An 18,929-nucleotide genomic window follows, 5' to 3' on the forward strand; every position below is an offset into this window, starting at 1 on the left:
ATCCAGTAACATTAATAAAAAATCCCTACAGAAAGGGGCTAGGCAGCAGGGCCATCAAGAGACTGAACTGGGACCAGAAAAGGGCCACCACCAGGTCCGGGGCAAGGCCACCGTCCCGTCCCCCCCCCCCCCCCCCCCCCCCCAGGATTGCCACTGCTGTTGTTCCCTCCCCAGGATTGCCGCTGCCACCTCCCCAGGATCACAAGCAGAAGAGGTCTTTCTCCAGCGCTGCTCTTCACTCTGATGCATGGCCTGCCCCTGCAGCTGCTTTTTCTTTCACGTCGTGCATGCTCAGTTTCAAAACTGAGCATGCGAGGACTGATGGGAAAAGCTGCCGCTTGGCAGTCAGGCGGCAGACTGAAGAACGACCTCTTCTACTGGCAAGGCCTGGGGGGATCCCCGCCAACCAAACCAGAGGACCTGGCCCGAAGACCAACCTCCAAGAGGGGCCCGGCACCAGAGTTCTCTCTCCTGCTCCTGTCGGGACGCAATCACCCGGGTCCTGTCAGGAACAGGAGAGAGAGAGAGACCCCAGTGCCGGGCCCCCCTTGGAGGCCTGGGAAATTCCCCCGCCCACTCTCGGCGACCCTGCTAGGCAGACCTGTAGCTCAGAAGTCCAAAAAGTGAAGTCACGGCTTTCTAACTGCTGCCACATGTACAGGACCATTCAGAAAATGGAAAATCATTTACCTTAGGGTTCTCCAGGATCCCACCCTCATAGCTAGGGAGATAAAAAAAAACAAAACAAAGTTACATTTCCAGTTGACATGAAAATCAGAGCCAGTTGTTGATTATCAGTTTTACTGGAAGATATGTGCATAAATATATAGATACACATACAAACACACGTGTCGGAGAACAGGTTAAACAGGAGAGCCATTGCTCACCCTGGAAAAGAATTACAGGAAACATCTACATTTTGGGATTTACTGGGTATTTGTGACCTGGATGCTGGACTCAATGGACCTTGGTCTGACTCAGCATGGCTTTCCCTTATAGCTGTATAATGTACAAAGAGTACAATGGGCACATTACATGAATAAAAACAATTATGTGGCTTATAGTTTAACTGTGAGGCCATGAAACCACATGTATCCGGATATTCAAAAGCATTTATCCGTAAAGAGGCAGCTGAGATGAAAAACATAAGAATAGCTCTACCAGGGCAGATCGATGGTCCGTCCCAGTATCCTGCTTCCAACAGTGGCCAAGCCAGGTCACAAGAAGCTGGCAGAATCCCAAACAGTAGCAAGATTCCATGCTACTGATCCCAGGGCAAACAGTGGCTTCCTCCATGTCTACCTCAATAGCAGACTATGGACTTTTCCTCCAGGAACTTGTCCAAACCTTTTTTTAAACCCAGATACGCTAACTACTGCAAGCAGCTGATAACTTTGGCTAAAGCTGATTTTTTTGAGCTGTCACTCCTCTTGCCAGCTAAGTGCATATTCTGGTCTGATATTATAACAAGATACAGATGGGATATGTCTACCCTCTGGGGCCGCAACCTCAAGAAGCTAAACAGGCAGATTGATCTATGGAATTGATCTCAAGTTGGCCAGAAGATATGGCACCACTGGGCCACACCTTTCAGATGTAGCACAGGATTTGCTTCTCAACGACTTTGAAGATGCCCTTCAGAACTATTTTGCAAACACAATTCCTTAGCTGCAGTTACCATACTCCCCTAGTTGGTGGGGGGGGCCTGACAGGCCTTGCTGCATGGGGCTGTGGCAGGAAAGGGAGTGCTTAAACCAATAAAGTGCCATCCAGAAACACGTTTGGTGGAGTGCAGCATTCGCCGAGCAAAGTAAATAAACAATGGACGATCTGCGGAGTAGTAACATACAGGCTTATTTTCGAAAGAGATCGCCGGCAATCTTCCGACACAAATCGGGAGATGGCCGGCCATCTCCTAAAACCGGGCAAATCGGTATAATCGAAAGCCGATTTTTGGACACACTCGCCGGCATTCCATCGCGGAGGCGGCTAAACTTCAAGGGGGCGTGTCGGCAGGGTAGTGAAGGCGGGATGTGGGCGTGCTTACGAGATGGCCGGCTTCAGCTGATAATGGAAAAAAGAAAACCGGCGATGACGAGCATTTGGACGGTTTTACTTGGTTTATTTATTTTCACGACCAAGTCTCAAAAAGATGCCCAAACTGACCACCGGAAGGAATCGGGGATGACCTCCCCATACTCCTCCAGTGGTCACCAACCCCCTCCCACCCCCCAAAAAAAAACTTTAAAACATTTCCTTCCTAGGAGGGGAAGCCAGTCGGCCAGCTCATAAAAAAAAAAAAAAAAAAAGGATCTTGCTGATCAGTTATGTTATGACTTACTTGTTCTGGAGTGCTGTATTTTGTGATACTGTTTTGAGAAATGTTCAAGAAAGACTTCATACAAATTAAAAAAGTCCCTGCTGTTCATTTTCCCTTGATGGCCGTCCCTGACGTGCACTTCCCTTAATAGCCGTCTTTCTCTCCGAAAGTGCACTTCTCTTAATGGCCGGCTTTCTCCCCAAACAGGGAAATCAAAACAGTTTTTTTAGTAGTAACAGTGGGATTTGAACCAGCCACCTCTGCATTACAAGAGCCATGATATAACCACTTGGCCACAGCTCCACTTACTTGGCTGTCCCTCCCTTTTGATTATACCCCTTCAGGTCTCTTTCAGCCAATCACAGTGCGTTAAGCTGTCTGTGTGTGGCTGAGAGAGACCTGGAGGGGTATAATCAAAAGGGAGGGACACCCAAGTGGAGCTGTGGCCAAGTGGTTACATCACTGGTCTTGTAATGCAGAGGTGGCTGGTTCAAATCCCACTGTTACTACAAAAAAAAAAAAAGCAGTGCGCAAAAACTTTTGATTTCCCTGTTCAGGGAGAAAGGCGGCCATTAAGAGAAGTGCACTTTCGGAGAGAAAGACGGCTATTAAGGGAAGTGCATGTCAGGGACGGCGATCAAGGGAAAATGCACGGCAGGGACTTTTTTCATTTGTATGAAGTCTTTCTTGAACATTTCTCAAAACAGTATCACAAAATACAGCACTCCTGAACAAGTAAGTCATAACATAACTGATCAGCAAGATCTAAACATCCAGAAGTACCAGTGCACTACGAATGCTGGCCCCTCCCACGGCTAAATGCCTTGGATTTGGCCGGGTTTGAGATGGCCGGTTCCAGTTTCCATTATCGCTGAAAAACAAAGTCGGCCGTCTCAAACCCGGCGATCTGTGGCATTTGGCCGGCCCCAACCGTATTATCGAAACAAAAGTTGGCTGGCCATCTTTTTCGATAATACGGTTCCGGCCAGCTGTTGTGGCGCCACCAAAATAGATTGCTGGCGATCGATTTCGCCGGCGCCGTTTGATTATGCCCCTCATAGTAACATAGTAGATGACAGCAGAAAAAGACCTGCACGGTCCATCCAGTCTGCCCAGCAAGATAAACTCATATGTGCTACTTTTTGTGTATACCCTTCTTTGATTTGTACCTATGCTCTTCAGGGCACAGACTGTATAAGTCTGCCCAGCACTATCCCCACCTCCCAACCACCGGCTCTGGCACAGACCGTATAAGTCTGCCCAGCACTATCCCTGTCAGTGTTGCCAGGTGGGTGGTTTTACCGCCCAATTGGGCGGGTTTTCGCCAGCGGCGGTGGGAACATTTTGCCGGCCGCGGGATGCAGTTTTTTGGGCAGTTTTCCCGTCGCAGCTGTGCGAGTTCGGCGGTTTTTTCCGGGGCTTCTATTGGTCCAATTCGGTCCAATAGAAGCTTTTCCAGGCCTTCAATTGGTCCAAATTGGACAATAGAAGCCTTTCAGGGGCGGGGTTGACGTCAGGGATGACATGGGGCGGGGCTAGTGACGTGGGAGGCGGGGATTGGCTACGGGCGGGTTTACGGCTGTTTCGGGCTGGGAAAATTTTTCCCAGCTGGCAACCCTGATCCTTGTAACGCCCAGCTCCAGAGTAAGGTGGGTGTGGACTGAAACACGTGCGACCTAGCTAGACATTTTTGATAGCGGGTCGTTATACATACAAGGCGGGTTACATGCCGCAGATGGCTGATGTCAGGGCAAGGCACAGGACTTAAAGGGACAGGGCTCAGTTGTTCCCAGAAGTATCAATGTTTGTGTTTAATAAGCTGTGGCCTTGTTTTGCCCACAATTGATGGGCACATTATCCCACGTTGTAAAGTATGGGACATTTACAAAACTTGGAGGTCATCTCTTCATGTCTCCTAAGATCACTATTAGCACTGTCTCTGTAGTGGACTGCCTACTCCATCGATTTTGTTGAATAGCATAATTAGAACAGGGGAAGGGAAGGGAAGGGAAGGGGGTGGTTTTCTTGTTTATTTAAAAAAAAAAAAAAAAAAAACTCTGGAATGCATGTACCAAAGCTTTTTGATATTAAATCACTTGGTTTATTACTGTTTGGGTATTGTATTGCCATTTTCATTGCAAAAATAAAACCTTAAAAAAAAAAAAGCAAATACAATCTAAAGGATTTTCAAATAAAAAAGGTACTTTTGTACAAAGGAGCTCATTTTCAAAAGAGAAAAACATTCAAAAAGTGACAAATCTGCATTTAGATGTTTTTCTCACAAACAAATTGGTATTTTCAAAATCAATTTTTAGACGTTTTTCTATGAAGTTCATCAGAATTGCGTTCAAATCACAAGGGTGTGTGTCAGGGGCGTGTTAAGAATCAGCAAAAAAAAGGAGGTAAAAGACCTCACGCACCGTGAGATGTAGAAAAAAAAAGTGAGGATGAACCAAGGAGGAATACCAAACAACTTTAAGGATTTTCAAAAAACGACCCGACACGGCCGTGTTTCGGCCCTAAGGCCTGCCTCAGGGGTCTTGATTAATCTCAGGTGTAGCAGTGTGAAAATATTTCACCGCTGAAAGTTTATGCTTGATTAATGAACAATGCAATGCCTCCTTCAATCTCTCCTCCGTAGAAAATGGAGTATTGTCTGTTGAAAAACTATATTTCAACGGACAATACTCCATTTCCTACGGAGCAGAGATTGAAGGAGGCATTGCATTGTTCATTAATCAAGCATAAACTTTCATCGGTGCAATATTTTCACACTGCTACACCTGAGATTAATCAAGACCCCTGAGGCAGGCCTTAGGGCCGAAACACGGCCGTGTCGGGTCAGCCATAATGGAACAAAACAAAACAATCCAGGACTAAAACTAAGATGTTTTGAGATGGACCGGTTTTTATAACAATACAGTCCCCACATTCCCTTTAATCCTGAGTCCCCCCAGTGCTTCTGGTTTTATGTTCTACAATGAGCATGGAATCGGAGGGGCGAGGGTGGCCTTTCCTTCAAATACAGTTGCAGGAGGCTGCAGTCTGACAGCAGATAGTTTGGGAAAACTAAGCAGTTTAGCTCTATAACCCTCTTCTCCGAACGCTAGTGAGTGAGAAACATTTCATTTTCACTAGCATTGTGCCCCCTCATCCTCTTTACAAGTGTCTCGGTGCTCCAGAGGACTACTGGGGGGAATCAGGGATGACCTCTCCTTACTCCCCCAGTGGTCACTAACCCTCTCCCACCCCTCAAAAATGTGATTAAAAACATTACTTGCCAGCCTCTATGCCAGCCTCAGATGTTATACTCAGGTCCATTAGAATAGCCTGCAAGGTCCCTGGAGTAGCCTAGTGGTAGGTACAGTGCACTGCAGACAGGTGGACCCAGGCCCATACCTCTCCCTACCTGTTACACTTGTGGAGGAAACTGTGAGCCCTCCAAAACTCACCAGAAACCCACTTTACCTACATATAGGTGCCCCCTTCCCCCGTAAGGGCTATGGTAGTGGTGTACAGTTGGGGATAGTGGGTTTTGGGAAGCTCAATAGACAAGATAAGGGAGCAGTGGTGAGATGTGTAGCTTGGAGCATTTTATGAAGTCCACTGCAATGCCCCCTAGGGTGCCCCATTGCTCTCCTGGGATGTCTGGGGGATCAGTCTGCTAAAAATGCTGGCCCCTCCTACATTCCAGTAACTTGTGTGGTTTTTGTTTAGGGCACCTTTTTGTGTCTTATTCTTTAGGAAAAGATGTCTAGACCAAAACATTGAAGTTTTTGCCGTAGATGTTTTGGTTTTGCTCCATTATGACTGTTGAACATCCAAGGGTTAGGCACGCCCTAGAAACGCCTCCAACACCCCTTGTGATTTGGACGCACTGCAGTTGAATTGCATAGATAAACATCTGTATAATAGGTTTCGAAAATATCAATTTGGACATTTTGAGAAGAAATTTGTTCAAATGCTGCTTTATGACACTTTTTGGACGTTCTTCTCTTTTGAAAATGAGCCCCATAGTAACTTATGGAACTCTGGAAGTCTAGTGCTTTGAAAATGAGCCTCCAAGTATAAAAACAAGGAGATATTCCATATATTCTTAGACTGACTCATCCAAGATCTAAACTAACTGATATAGAACAAACAAACTAGAAACTAATTAGTACCTGAATCAAAAATCTGCTTATTATGAAAAGAAAAGAACGCACATTACTACTACTATTTAGCATTTTTATAGCGCTACAAGGCGTACGCAGTGCTGCACAAACATAGAAGAAAGACAGTCCCTGCTCAAAGAGCTTACAATCTAATAGACATTATGCAAAAGTTTTGTAAACTGAAAAAAATTGCAGGTTTAGGGAAATGAATAAGATACATCCTTATAAACATGCAGAGTCAGACAGTGAAGGCGGCATCCCATTTTTATAGCTGTAAATAATAACTGGTTGCGAAGCCTCTCTGTCCTAAATGCTTTCCTGCTTACATTCAAATATTTAGTGCAGAATTAGAAGCACAAATGGTTTGAAAGGTCCCCGTTCAGATGGCTGTCTGAAGTTACACATTTGAGATGCTTATACGCCCTGCCTTACCAAAGGTTTATTTCTTTGGTCCAAGGGTGCTAGAGGGAATGCTTCATTCTCTTACCTGATGTGCATGAGATTCTCATCCATGCTCCAAGGATTCTTGGGTGTTGTGGGAACTGGAATTCCATGTTTCTATTGGATAGAAGGAAGCAACATACAATCAGAACATGCAACACCATATCCTTTACACTTTCAAGAGCAGAAAGGAGCCCAGTGACATACCTCTATCTTCTGAAAATGCCCATACTTCCTAGCAGTCTGCCTCTATACCCAGAAGATGTTCACTACACCTAGAGGGGCATTTTCGAAAGAAACGTCTAAGTCGGAATTTGGACGTTTTACAACGACGTTCAAATTCCGAGGCAGGGAGAAGGTTATTTTCGAAAAAGATGGACAACCATCTTGTGTGTTCAAAAATACCATGGACGTCCTTGGATTTGGACGTTTTGTGATTTTCGGCCATTTTCAAAAGAATGACGTCCAAGTCTAAAACATCCAAAGTCAAGCCATTTGGACTTGGGAGGAGCCAGCATTTTTAGTACACTGGTACCCCTGACGTGCCAGGACAGCAATCAGGCACCCTAGGGGGCACTGCATTGAACTTCATAAAATGCTTCCAGGTACACAGCTCCCTTACCTTGTGTGCTGAGCCCCCCAAACCCCACTACCCCCAACTGTACACCACTACCATAGCCCTTAGGGGTGAAGGGGCACCTATATGTAGGTACAGAGGGTTTCTGGTGGGTTTTGGAGGGCTCACAGTTTCCTGCACAATTGTAACAGGTAGGGGGGATGGGCCTGGATCCACCTGTCTGAACAGTTTAATGGACTTCAGACTCCACGGGCCTGCATGCTGCTGTCATGGACCTGAATATGACATCTGAGGCTGGCAAGTAATGTTCTTCACCACACTTTTTGGTGGTAGGCGGGGGGGTTAGTGACCACTGGGGAAGTAAGGGGAGGTCATCCCTGATTCCCTCCAGTGGTGATCAGGTCATCTGGGGCACCTTTTTGTGCCTTATTCGTAATAAAAAACAGGTCCAGCTCAAAACTTCCAAGTTTTAATGCTGGATGTTTTTGCTTTGTTCCATTATGGCTCAAAGATATCCAAGTCTTAGGAACGCCCAAGTCCCAGCTTGAACACGCCTCCGATATGCCCCATTGAGATTTGGACGTCCTTCCGAAGGGCTTCTGAGAAAGACGTCCAAAATGTGGTTTAGATTATACCGATTTGGACAGTTCTGTGAGATGGATGTCCAAGTGCCGATTTATGTCAATTTTTGGATGTCCATCTCTTTCGAGAATGAGCCCGCTAATGTCCTATCTTTATCATTCTGATATATGTAGTTCTGTGGAATAAAATGGGCCCTGCTGCAGATTACTCCAGCTAATCTTTAGTAAAAAAAAAAACCTTTAGTTTCTTATCCGATCCCTCAGCTCATTCTCCTACTTCTCTGGTGAACCACACTGCTCCTTTCTTTCTTTTCCCATTCCTAACATGTCTGGCACAATTATTTTGGCCATTTCGGTATAAGAGGAAGCAGAGTATGGTGCATCAATTGCTTTCCTTCTGTTACTCTTGTCTGTGATGTGATGTCATTGCATTTAAAATTCTGTTTTACCTTTGCGTATTCCATCAGGTCACTGCGTCCTCTAAAGCGATTATAGAATTCTGGCATCCTCCAGGGAGCTATAATCTAGATACAGAAAAAACATGGTGAGACAGACATAGGATGGCAGGAAAACTCTTGTTTGTCCTGTTTGTCTGTCCTAATTAGATTGTAAGCTCTGTCAATCAGGGACTGTCTCTTCATTTTCAAGTGTTCAGCGCTGCGTACGTCTAGTAGCACTATAGAAATGATAAGTAGTAGTAGGAAAAGAGAATGAGGTAGAGAAAGATCATGAAAGCAGGTCTGAAATAAGACGAGAACACAACAGTAAATGGAAAAGGAAGGTGAGGAGGGGACATTGAATGTGAGAGTGTCAGAAGTACAGTAAGTGTGAAAGTTTTGGTAAAGAAAGGATCAGAAGCACAGTGAAAAGTCTTGATAAAGATTTAATCCAGCATAGGGTCTTTCCCACCAAACCCAACTGAGAACATCTAAAAAGAACCAGTGTAAGCTCAATCAGCTCAAAAGCGTAAGACAAATTAACACAAGCAACAAAATTGGGATTTTATTTGTTTTTAGCCAGGTAAACATACACCTCATCCAACATAGGAAAAGAGTTAGTAACCAGCCTGATCTTGATCTAAAATACAAAAACAAAAAAAGACCCAAACTGAAACACTATTCCTTTTCATCTATTTTGGAATAAAGGGGCGGTTAGAAATGGGTCATTAACCCTTATACCCTTCTTGTATTTTAGCCTCATTTTTTTTTAATGGGGGACATAGTTGCTTCTTTAAAACTTTATTTACTTATTTGGATTTGACTCCTGACTTTTTCAGATATAGCTCATGAATTGCTTACCTTGTTGTGAAGGACTGCTTATAATATTGATTATCAACATCCAGATCAATGTAGTTTTTGAAGATTCAGTATGTTCTATCTACCTGACTGTTTTGTTCACAGAAATAATGTTTCAATGATGTTATTCCATCAATTAAATTTGGTCAAGGTGTGGCAATTTGACTGAGATGATGCCATTACCATGGAGAAATTAGATCCTACCTGCTAATTTTCTTGCAGCTCCTTGTGTCTCTGGGTAAGTCACAGATACTTATTTTGTACCTGGGGCAATGGATGGTTATCAATTGCCCCAGGTACAAAATAAGTACCTGTATATAATAAGCAAACTGCTTTAACTGTAACCACAGAAAGGTGGTATATCATATCCCATCTCCTTTCCTTGAGTCCCACCAGACCAGTCCAGAACCTTTCTGTCAACTAGCAGATGGAGGCAAAGCCTGTGCACTCTGACCTATAAGCATACCAAAAAACAGAAAGGCAACCGATCCACAAACTCCAAGATGGAAAAGATAAAAGCAGATCAGTAATAGGTATACATGGACTTTTATTCATGCAAATAACAAACTCCTTACATCGCGAAGTAAGGAATTTGTTATTTGCATGAATAAAAGTCCATATATACAGTGGGGGAAATAAGTATTTGATCCCTTGCTGATTTTGTAAGTTTGCCCACTGACAAAGACATGAGCAGCCCATAATTGAAGGGTAGGTTATTGGTAACAGTGAGAGATAGCACATCACAAATTAAATCCGGAAAATCACATTGTGGAAAGTATATGAATTTATTTGCATTCTGCAGAGGGAAATAAGTATTTAATCCCTCTGGCAAACAAGACCTAATACTTGGTGGCAAAACCCTTGTTGGCAAGCACAGCGGTCAGACGTCTTCTGTAGTTGATGATGAGGTTTGCACACATGTCAGGAGGAATTTTGGTCCACTCCTCTTTGCAGATCATCTCTAAATCATTAAGAGTTCTGGGCTGTCGCTTGGCAACTCGCAGCTTCAGCTCCCTCCATAAGTTTTCAATGGGATTAAGGTCTGGTGACTGGCTAGGCCACTCCATGACCCTAATGTGCTTCTTCCTGAGCCACTCCTTTGTTGCCTTGGCTGTATGTTTTGGGTCATTGTCGTGCTGGAAGACCCAGCCACGACCCATTTTTAAGGCCCTGGCGGAGGGAAGGAGGTTGTCACTCAGAATTGTACGGTACATGGCCCCATCCATTCTCCCATTGATGCGGTGAAGTAGTCCTGTGCCCTTAGCAGAGAAACACCCCCAAAACATAACATTTCCACCTCCATGCTTGACAGTGGGGACGGTGTTCTTTGGGTCATAGGCAGCATTTCTCTTCCTCCAAACACGGCGAGTTGAGTTCATGCCAAAGAGCTCAATTTTTGTCTCATCTGACCACAGCACCTTCTCCCAATCACTCTCGGCATCATCCAGGTGTTCACTGGCAAACTTCAGACGGGCCGTCACATGTGCCTTCCGGAGCAGGGGGACCTTGCGGGCACTGCAGGATTGCAATCCGTTATGTCGTAATGTGTTACCAATGGTTTTCGTGGTGACAGTGGTCCCAGCTGCCTTGAGATCATTGACAAGTTCCCCCCTTGTAGTTGTAGGCTGATTTCTAACCTTCCTCATGATCAAGGATACCCCACGAGGTGAGATTTTGCGTGGAGCCCCAGATCTTTGTCGATTGACAGTCATTTTGTACTTCTTCCATTTTCTTACTATGGCACCAACAGTTGTCTCCTTCTCGCCCAGCGTCTTACTGATGGTTTTGTAGCCCATTCCAGCCTTGTGCAGGTGTATGATCTTGTCCCTGACATCCTTAGACAGCTCCTTGCTCTTGGCCATTTTGTAGAGGTTAGAGTCTGACTGATTCACTGAGTCTGTGGACAGGTGTCTTTCATACAGGTGACCATTGCCGACAGTTGTCTGTCATGCAGGTAACGAGTTGATTTGGAGCATCTACCTGGTCTGTAGGGGCCAGATCTCTTACTGGTTGGTGGGGGATCAAATACTTATTTCCCTCTGCAGAATGCAAATAAATTCATATACTTTCCACAATGTGATTTTCCGGATTTAATTTGTGATGTGCTATCTCTCACTGTTACCAATAACCTACCCTTCAATTATGGGCTGCTCATGTCTTTGTCAGTGGGCAAACTTACAAAATCAGCAAGGGATCAAATACTTATTTCCCCCACTGTACCTATTACTGATCTGCTTTTATCTTTTTCATCTATAAGCGTACCATGCAGCCTTAACTCCTCAGTATTTTGCATGACCAAGCAGTGGTAGGATATCTGCCTTTGATTACAATTGAGAAAATTTTACAATAAAAAAAAATCTGTTCTTTTCTCTTCTTTTTTATAACATAGAGCTCAAGTGAACTGTATGAACATTTGAAACTGAAACAGCATGAGAACAACTGCTGAATAGCTTGAACTGACATGAGATCAAGGAGGGAAGCTGGACTGGTTTGGTGGGACACCAGAAAAGAATATTAGCAAGTAAGATCTAATCTCCCCTTCTTAGCATCCTCACCAGACCAGTCCAGAACTTGTGGGATATAGCAAAGTTATCCTCAAACTGGGTGGGATTCTATTCCTGCTTTAAGCACTTCAGTCCCAAATGCTGCCTCCTCTCTAGCAGCCAAATCTAGCCAGTAATGCTTCACAAAGTTATGAAGCAAAGACCAAGTTGCCACCCTACAAATGTCTCCAGGCAACACTGCTCACAATTGTACCCAGGAAGTTGCTATCCCTCTCATGGAATGAGCTCTCAAATCTGAGGGATGTTGCTTGCCTTTGAGAATATAGATTGAAGAAATAAGTTTCTTTGAGCCAATGTGCAATAGGAGCCTTGATGGCTCTGTAACCTTTCCTGGATCCTCTAAAAAAGACAAAATCTGACTTGCGAAACTCATTAGTTACTTCCAGGTATCTCATAAGTGCTCAATGTACACTCAGCAAATGGAAGGTGGTAAATTCTTTACCACTAGAGAGTGACGTGGGGACAAAGATTCATCCCCATTCCCTCCCCCGCAACAAAAGATTTTTTTCCCATTCCCACCCCATCCCTGCAGTCAAGCAGACTTCGTAACCCCATCCCCTCACCGTGCCCGCATTCTCCATACCCATCCCCTCAGTCTTAATTTTCTTCTCCGCATCTCCCCACTCTAAGCAGAAAGGAAGATTTTATGTAATTTTATGGACCTAAAAGGCATTGCAAATAAACATTTTAGATCTATACTTTAAAACACAAATAATATTTAATAATTACACAAAATTTGTAGAGACTGTTCAGTATTAATCTGTGATGTCTAATGTATTGTTAGGTAACAGTTGAACTATAAGCAACCAACAGGGAGCTAATCTATGCTTTGTACTTTTCCAGAGTTCTTCAGTCCAGGCACTAGCCCATAGGACTGAAATCAGTCAGAGAAAGCCAGAAAATCTGTTTTAGGTCCCTCAGTCTCTCTGTTTTCCACCTCTAATACTTTCATTTCAGCACCTAGATCCTCTCATTCACTCACTCCCCACCTTCCTGTACCCCTTCTGAGCCCCTCATACTTTGCAATATCTTTAGCGTATTCAGCATTTGAGATGTGATACAGACTGGGGGAGGAGGTGGTACAGAAAAACACTTCCCCAGTGTTGCTCTAGGTAAGAACAAATTATGACAAAAAAACTCAGATTAAGGGCACCATAGAGATACAGAAGTAAGATTTCCCCCTACTCTACCAGCATCTCAGTCTCCCTCATCCTGTATTAACACTCATGTTGGTATCAATGGGGAAAAGGTATGGCCCCTAGAGAAGCCTGGAAATCCAGAACAGGAAAACAAAAATTCTGCAGAAAGAGCAGTACAGTCCACAAAAGCAGAACACAAGTTTTCTAATAGTTAAAAAAAACCTTCTTAACTATTAGAAGACTGTGTTCTGCTTTTGTGAACTGCCCTAGATAAACCTGTCTTTAGCAGCCTCCATAGCTGTGGGTTCAAATGATCTGTTTCATTTTTTTCCCATTTGAATAAGTTCATACTGCTTCAGGGTTGATCTACTCGAACATTTTTGAGCAGTAAACCACTGGCTACCCAATTCTTCAGTCCAGGCATTATCCCACAGGTCTAAAATCAGTCAGAGAAAACCAGAAATCTGTTTTAGGTCCATGAGAAACAGGCCAATGGCAGGCAAGCAAGCTGTGAAAGCTATGGATACCACTCAACCTTCCACCACTACTGCCACAACAACCAACCTGGCCACATAACTATCTGTAGGCCCTCCCCGGCCTACCTTAATGAGCTCTGGTGGTCTAATGGCCTCTACAGCGGCAGGAAAGAACATCATTCTTTCCTGCCTGCTGCCGCTATTCTGCACGGTGCCACTGCTTCCTCAAAATGGCTGCCGAGACTTCCTGTGGCAGCCTTGCCCTAAGTTAGGACCCTGAATGCAACCAGAGCCTTTCATACCACTCTTTACTTGAGGTGGTTGATGGACCAGGTCAACTCAGTCAGAGACCTGCTCCCCTGTGCCATCCAATCCTGGCAATGTACATCCCAATCCAACTGATGTCATAATGCCGTTATATTTCTCCATGGTGCAACCGCAACTTGAGTATTGTGTTCAATTCTGGTCGCCGCATCTCAAGATATAGTAGAATTGGAAAAGGTGCAGCAAAGGGCGACTAAAATGATAGCGGGGATGGGACGACTTCCCTATGAAGAAAGACTAAGGAGGCTAGGGCTTTTCAGCTTGGAGAAGAGACGGCTGAGGGGAGACATGATAGAGGTATATAAAATAAATGAGTGGAGTGGAACAGGTGGATGTGAAGCGTCTGTTCATGTTTTCCAAAAATACTAGGACTAGGGGGCATGCGATGAAACTACAGTGTAGTAAATTTAAAACAAAATCGGAGAAAATTTTTCTTCACCCAACGTGCAATTAAACTCTGGAATTCATTGCTGGAGAACGCAGTGAAGGCGGTTAGCTTGACAGAGTTTTAAAAGGGGTTAGACGGTTTCCTAAAGGACAAGTCCATAAACCACTACTAAACGGACTTGGTAAAAATCCACAATTCCAGGAATAACATGTATAGAATGTCTGTACGTTTGGGAAGCTTGCCAGGTGCCCTTGGCCTGGATTGACCGCTGTCGTGGACAGGATGCTGGGCTTGATGGACCCTTGGTCTTTTCCCAGTGTGGGATTACTTATGTACTTATGATCAGTGTCCATTGTCACCACTATCCACTCAAGAGATGTTAGGCTCAAGCCTTGTAGTCACTACTTCATGCAGTTTCTCACCAGATCCAAGGAAGACATAAAATGTAGGTCTGTGAGTGTGCTAACCATCTGTTGAGGAGGCACCTTTGCAGAGGATACATGTGAGCCTGAGGTCAAGGAACCTCATCTGTGATCACTGCCACTGAACCTAGAATCTGCATATAGTCCCAAACTTGAGGAACTACTTGCCTCAGAAGCAACTGAATCTGGGTTTGCAGCCTCTGAACTGAAAGGACAATCTTCCCTTTCTGGTGCTGAACTTCACCCATAGGCGCCCCGTATAAGAGGCTTGGGGAGGCTAAGCCTCCCCAGCCCAATCTTGACATTCCCCTGGCTGCTGCCCTCACAAACGCAGGGCTTCCACAGCAGCCAGGGAGCTCTCCCACCATCCTTCCTGCTCTCCCCGTCGGGGAGTGAGTCCCCGACCAGCAGCTCTCCTTGTCCCCCCCTCCCCCCCCCCCACACGTGACCCCAATCCCCCGCCAGGGCCCACCCAACATCCCCTCGCAATTTGCCTGCCTCGGTCCCTGACTCCCTAAAGCATTCTTATCTTCACCCGTACCCGTCGCCATCAGCGCTGCCTCACTGCCTGCCAATCATTCTCAAAGGCAGCTCCGTTCCCGCACCCCTTTGCCGCATCCACTCCTCCAGCTCTAACTGATGCACTTCCTGGGTCTGCCCAGTGTTATGGTACAGTAAGGTTTATGACTGTTTTTGCACAAATTTGTGCATAGTGTTTTGCAGTTGAGCAATTGTGGTTAGTACATGCTTTGAGCAACCACTTTATTCTTTGATATATGATACATATTTAATATCTAAATTTAATAAAAGGTATTAATTGTGACTTATTTTTACTTATTTTTTTTCTGTGTTGTCAGACAATTATAGATGTAAGCCCCACCCCTGGCCCCACACCTAACCCCGCCCCCTTTAGCCTCCCCAAACAGTTGGGCCACCGACCGCCTATGACTTCACCCCTAGATATTCAAGGGACTGAGATGTAATCTGTCTGCTTTTACTAATGTTCACTAACCAAAGGACTGGAGTAACTTCAGAGCTCTAGCTGTAACCTGCATACCTTTTTGATGTGAAGAGGCTTGAATGTGCCAGTTGTCTAAACAGAAGTGAACTCCGACTCCTTCTCAGCAGAGCAACGCACTATCATCTTGGAAAGTGCTCTGTGTGCCATTGCCAAGCCAGATGACATTGCCCGTAACTAGAAATGCTGGCTCAGAATCGTAAATCTCAAGAATTTCTGGTGTGGGGACGAAATTGGAATGTGTAAAGTAGGCCTCCTTGAGATCTAGCACTGTCAGGAACTCTCCAGGCTGCACAGCTGTGATGACTAATCTCAGAGTCTCCATTCTAAAGTGTGCTACTTGCAGCACTCAGTTTATGCCCTTGAGATCCAGAATATTATGAAAAGTTCCCTCTTTTTTGGGAAGTACAAAATAGATGGCATTCCTTCCGATTCCTTGATTGTGCACTGGAATGGACACAAATGCTCCAAGATCCTTGAGGTTCTGCAGGGTGTTTTGAATGGCTACCATCTTGGTGGCAGCATGACATGAATCTGCAAATGATTGGGAAAATTCCAGCTTGTAGCCACATTTGATCACATTCAATACACTGGTCGGGTGTGATTTGAGCTCACTCCTTTTAAAATAGGATCAGGCACCTGCCTATCTGAAATTCCAAATAGACTTGGCCGCCCATCACTGAGAAGGCTGGGAACAGTCTAGAACTCAGGACCTCTGGTTATCTCCCTTTCTGTCATTCTGAAAGGACTGCTGGTATGGTTGAAAATGAGAATGCTGAGAGGAATCATAGCATCCTCGTCTGTAATGCTTAGTCTTAATATTTAGATGTAGAGTGAAATGTAACACAAAGATATTCTGGGCTTTTCATCCAGCAAGCTCTGAGGTCTAGGCTACTCTAAATCCTTCATTAAAGTTCTCCAGATCTTTACCAAAAGCAATCGGCCCCTAAAGGGCAATCTGTTCCATTTGGTCTAGGAAGTCCTACCTGCTGACCAATTTTACAGTAACAAGAACTGTATGGCTGAAACTGCCACCTCCATAAACCTTGTTGAAGTTCTGAAATCATAAAGGGCATAAGCCAAGTCTACTACATAAGCCAGCCTGTATCCAAATGTGCTAGTTCCAGTGGACCTTCTACATCTTCCACTGACACCACTCCCTGAAATTGCTCATCCCTGCCTCAGGAGTGTCCCACTCTGCTGAAATCATTGCCTGAATAGCAGGATGCACTGGAAATGCCTTAGAGGCCTTCCAAACACTCGCTAGGATTTGGTCTCCCTCCGAGGGCAACTCAAGATGAATGGCATATTACTTAGCTTATTTTTAACAGTCTGTTAATCCCACAGTTGCCACAATCTTCAGGTACTATGAACAATTTTAATGACAGGTTACAGATCACTAACAGCAGATCTGCAATTTTATATTTGAGTTCTTTCAGTACTCTAGAGTATATACCATCCAGTCCAGGTGACTTACTACTCTTTAATTTGTCGATTTGGCTCAGTACATCTTCCAGGTTCACCAAGATTTCTTTCAGTTCCTCCACATCGCCACCCTTGAAAAACATCTCTGGTACAGGTAGATCTCTTACATCTCCTTCAGTAAAGACCAAGGCAAAGAATTCATTCAGCTTCTATGCTCCCCTTTAGCCATATCTCCCATGCCAAGAAATGGTCCCCTCCCCTCCCCCTCGGTGTCTCCAACTGTAAGATCATCCACATGCATCTATTTAGTTGCCAGTCTCAGAGTCTGCACTGGGCATGGTAGTGACTGGATTTTTGATATAGCTCACACCTGTTTTTCACTAGAAGCTGAGGTTCTGTGAGTATTTCCCTGTTCTCAAAGGGCTTACAATCAAAGTTTGTACCTGATCATTGGAGGGTTAAATAAACTACCCAAGATGAAAAAGAGCATCAGTGTGATTTTAACCCTGGTTTCCAGCCTGCTTCTCTGACCATTAGGTTTTCTAAAGGGGAGAGAGATGTTCCAGATCCTCACTGCACAGCAGTCTTCTGCCACAGACAGTTCAATTTTGAAAAGTTAGTTAGTTGACATGAGTATTTTCTGGAGAAACCAAAATGGCAGTTGAGGTTTTTGAAGAATGAACCCTCACCTTCCCCTTCTGCTTGTCAAGGAAAAGAGAAGCATTTTAAATGAAGAAATTTCAAAAGGAAACCCCAGTAGAAGAGCACTTAGGGCCTTTTTATCAAGCTGTGCTAGCAGCTCCCAGTGAGGTAATGCCAACAAAGCCCATTCACTTTGAATGGGCTCCGTTGACACAGCCACACGGCTTGATAAGAGGCCCTTAGTCAACAGTCTCATGCTGCCATCTCAATGCTCCCAAAGGGAGCCTCAGAAGGACATCAGTAAATCTGGGACTTTTCCACCAATTTACAGCTTTTAATTCTTTTCTGGTATACCTCTGGAGTACAGTGGCCCATTAATGGTTCTGAGATCAAGAACTGAACCAGGTGATGCTCATGCACAGGAAACCAGGACAATGCTGCTGAAGGTGTCCAGTAGCACCGCAGGATGGCTAAGTGAAAACTGCATCTTTCACTAAACATAAGGGACAGATGCCAGACAAAAGTTTGCTTCAGCTGCTGACTGGATCTATTCACATTTCTTTTAATTTCAATTTATGTGAAAATCGTTTTTATTAAGAGCCCAATACAATGCAACACAAGTCTTTTCAAATATTAGGATTATAAGCATACAACTGCATTGATCATATTATCACATAAAAATAACTTGTAAAGAGGAAATTTGTATGCCCTCCACTTTTCCCTTCAAACCTTCCCCCCCATTACCCACCATCCCCTAAATTAAACTCTTAACATATTAAGGAGAATGCTTCGCTTTTAATTTCATTTAAAAATATGTATTCTGCTTTTCTAGGCCACTAGATCAGAATGAAATTAGCATACAAAGAGAGGCATTTTCAATATGACATCTAAATCCGATTTTGGATGTTTTGTGAAAAACATCTAAAAATTCGCCAGCAAACACGGCCATTTTCAAAATAAAAAAACGTTTTAACTTTGTTTCGAAAATTGCCATTTAGTAGACACTTTTGTGCTTTAAGGACCATTTTTGACCCCCCCCCCCAACACAAAAAATGCACAAAAACAAGCCATTGGGATGTATGGGGGGGGGGGGGAGCCAGCATTCTTAGTAAACTGACCAATAGACATCCCAGCAGAGCAGTGGGGCACCCTAGGGGGCACTG

At 44.4% G+C, this 18,929-nt stretch overlaps 1 protein-coding gene across 4 annotated transcripts in view; it reads right to left on the minus strand.

The window, feature by feature from the left end:
• The window catches only part of ASS1 (argininosuccinate synthase 1), a 181,673-nt gene that overhangs the window by 108,775 nt on the left and 53,969 nt on the right, over positions 1–18,929 (minus strand). For all 4 annotated transcript variants that reach the window (XM_030207832.1, XM_030207831.1, XM_030207829.1 and 1 more), the window contains exons 7-9: positions 8,523–8,597; positions 6,962–7,032; positions 691–721 (exon numbers count right to left, since the gene is read on the minus strand). In XM_030207832.1, coding sequence (XP_030063692.1) covers positions 691–721; positions 6,962–7,032; positions 8,523–8,597 — 177 coding nt within the window. The remainder of the gene's footprint in view (positions 1–690; positions 722–6,961; positions 7,033–8,522; positions 8,598–18,929) is intronic.

Source organism: Microcaecilia unicolor, chromosome 6 (genome assembly GCF_901765095.1).
Source record: "Microcaecilia unicolor chromosome 6, aMicUni1.1, whole genome shotgun sequence".
Lineage (NCBI taxonomy): Eukaryota > Metazoa > Chordata > Amphibia > Gymnophiona > Siphonopidae > Microcaecilia > Microcaecilia unicolor.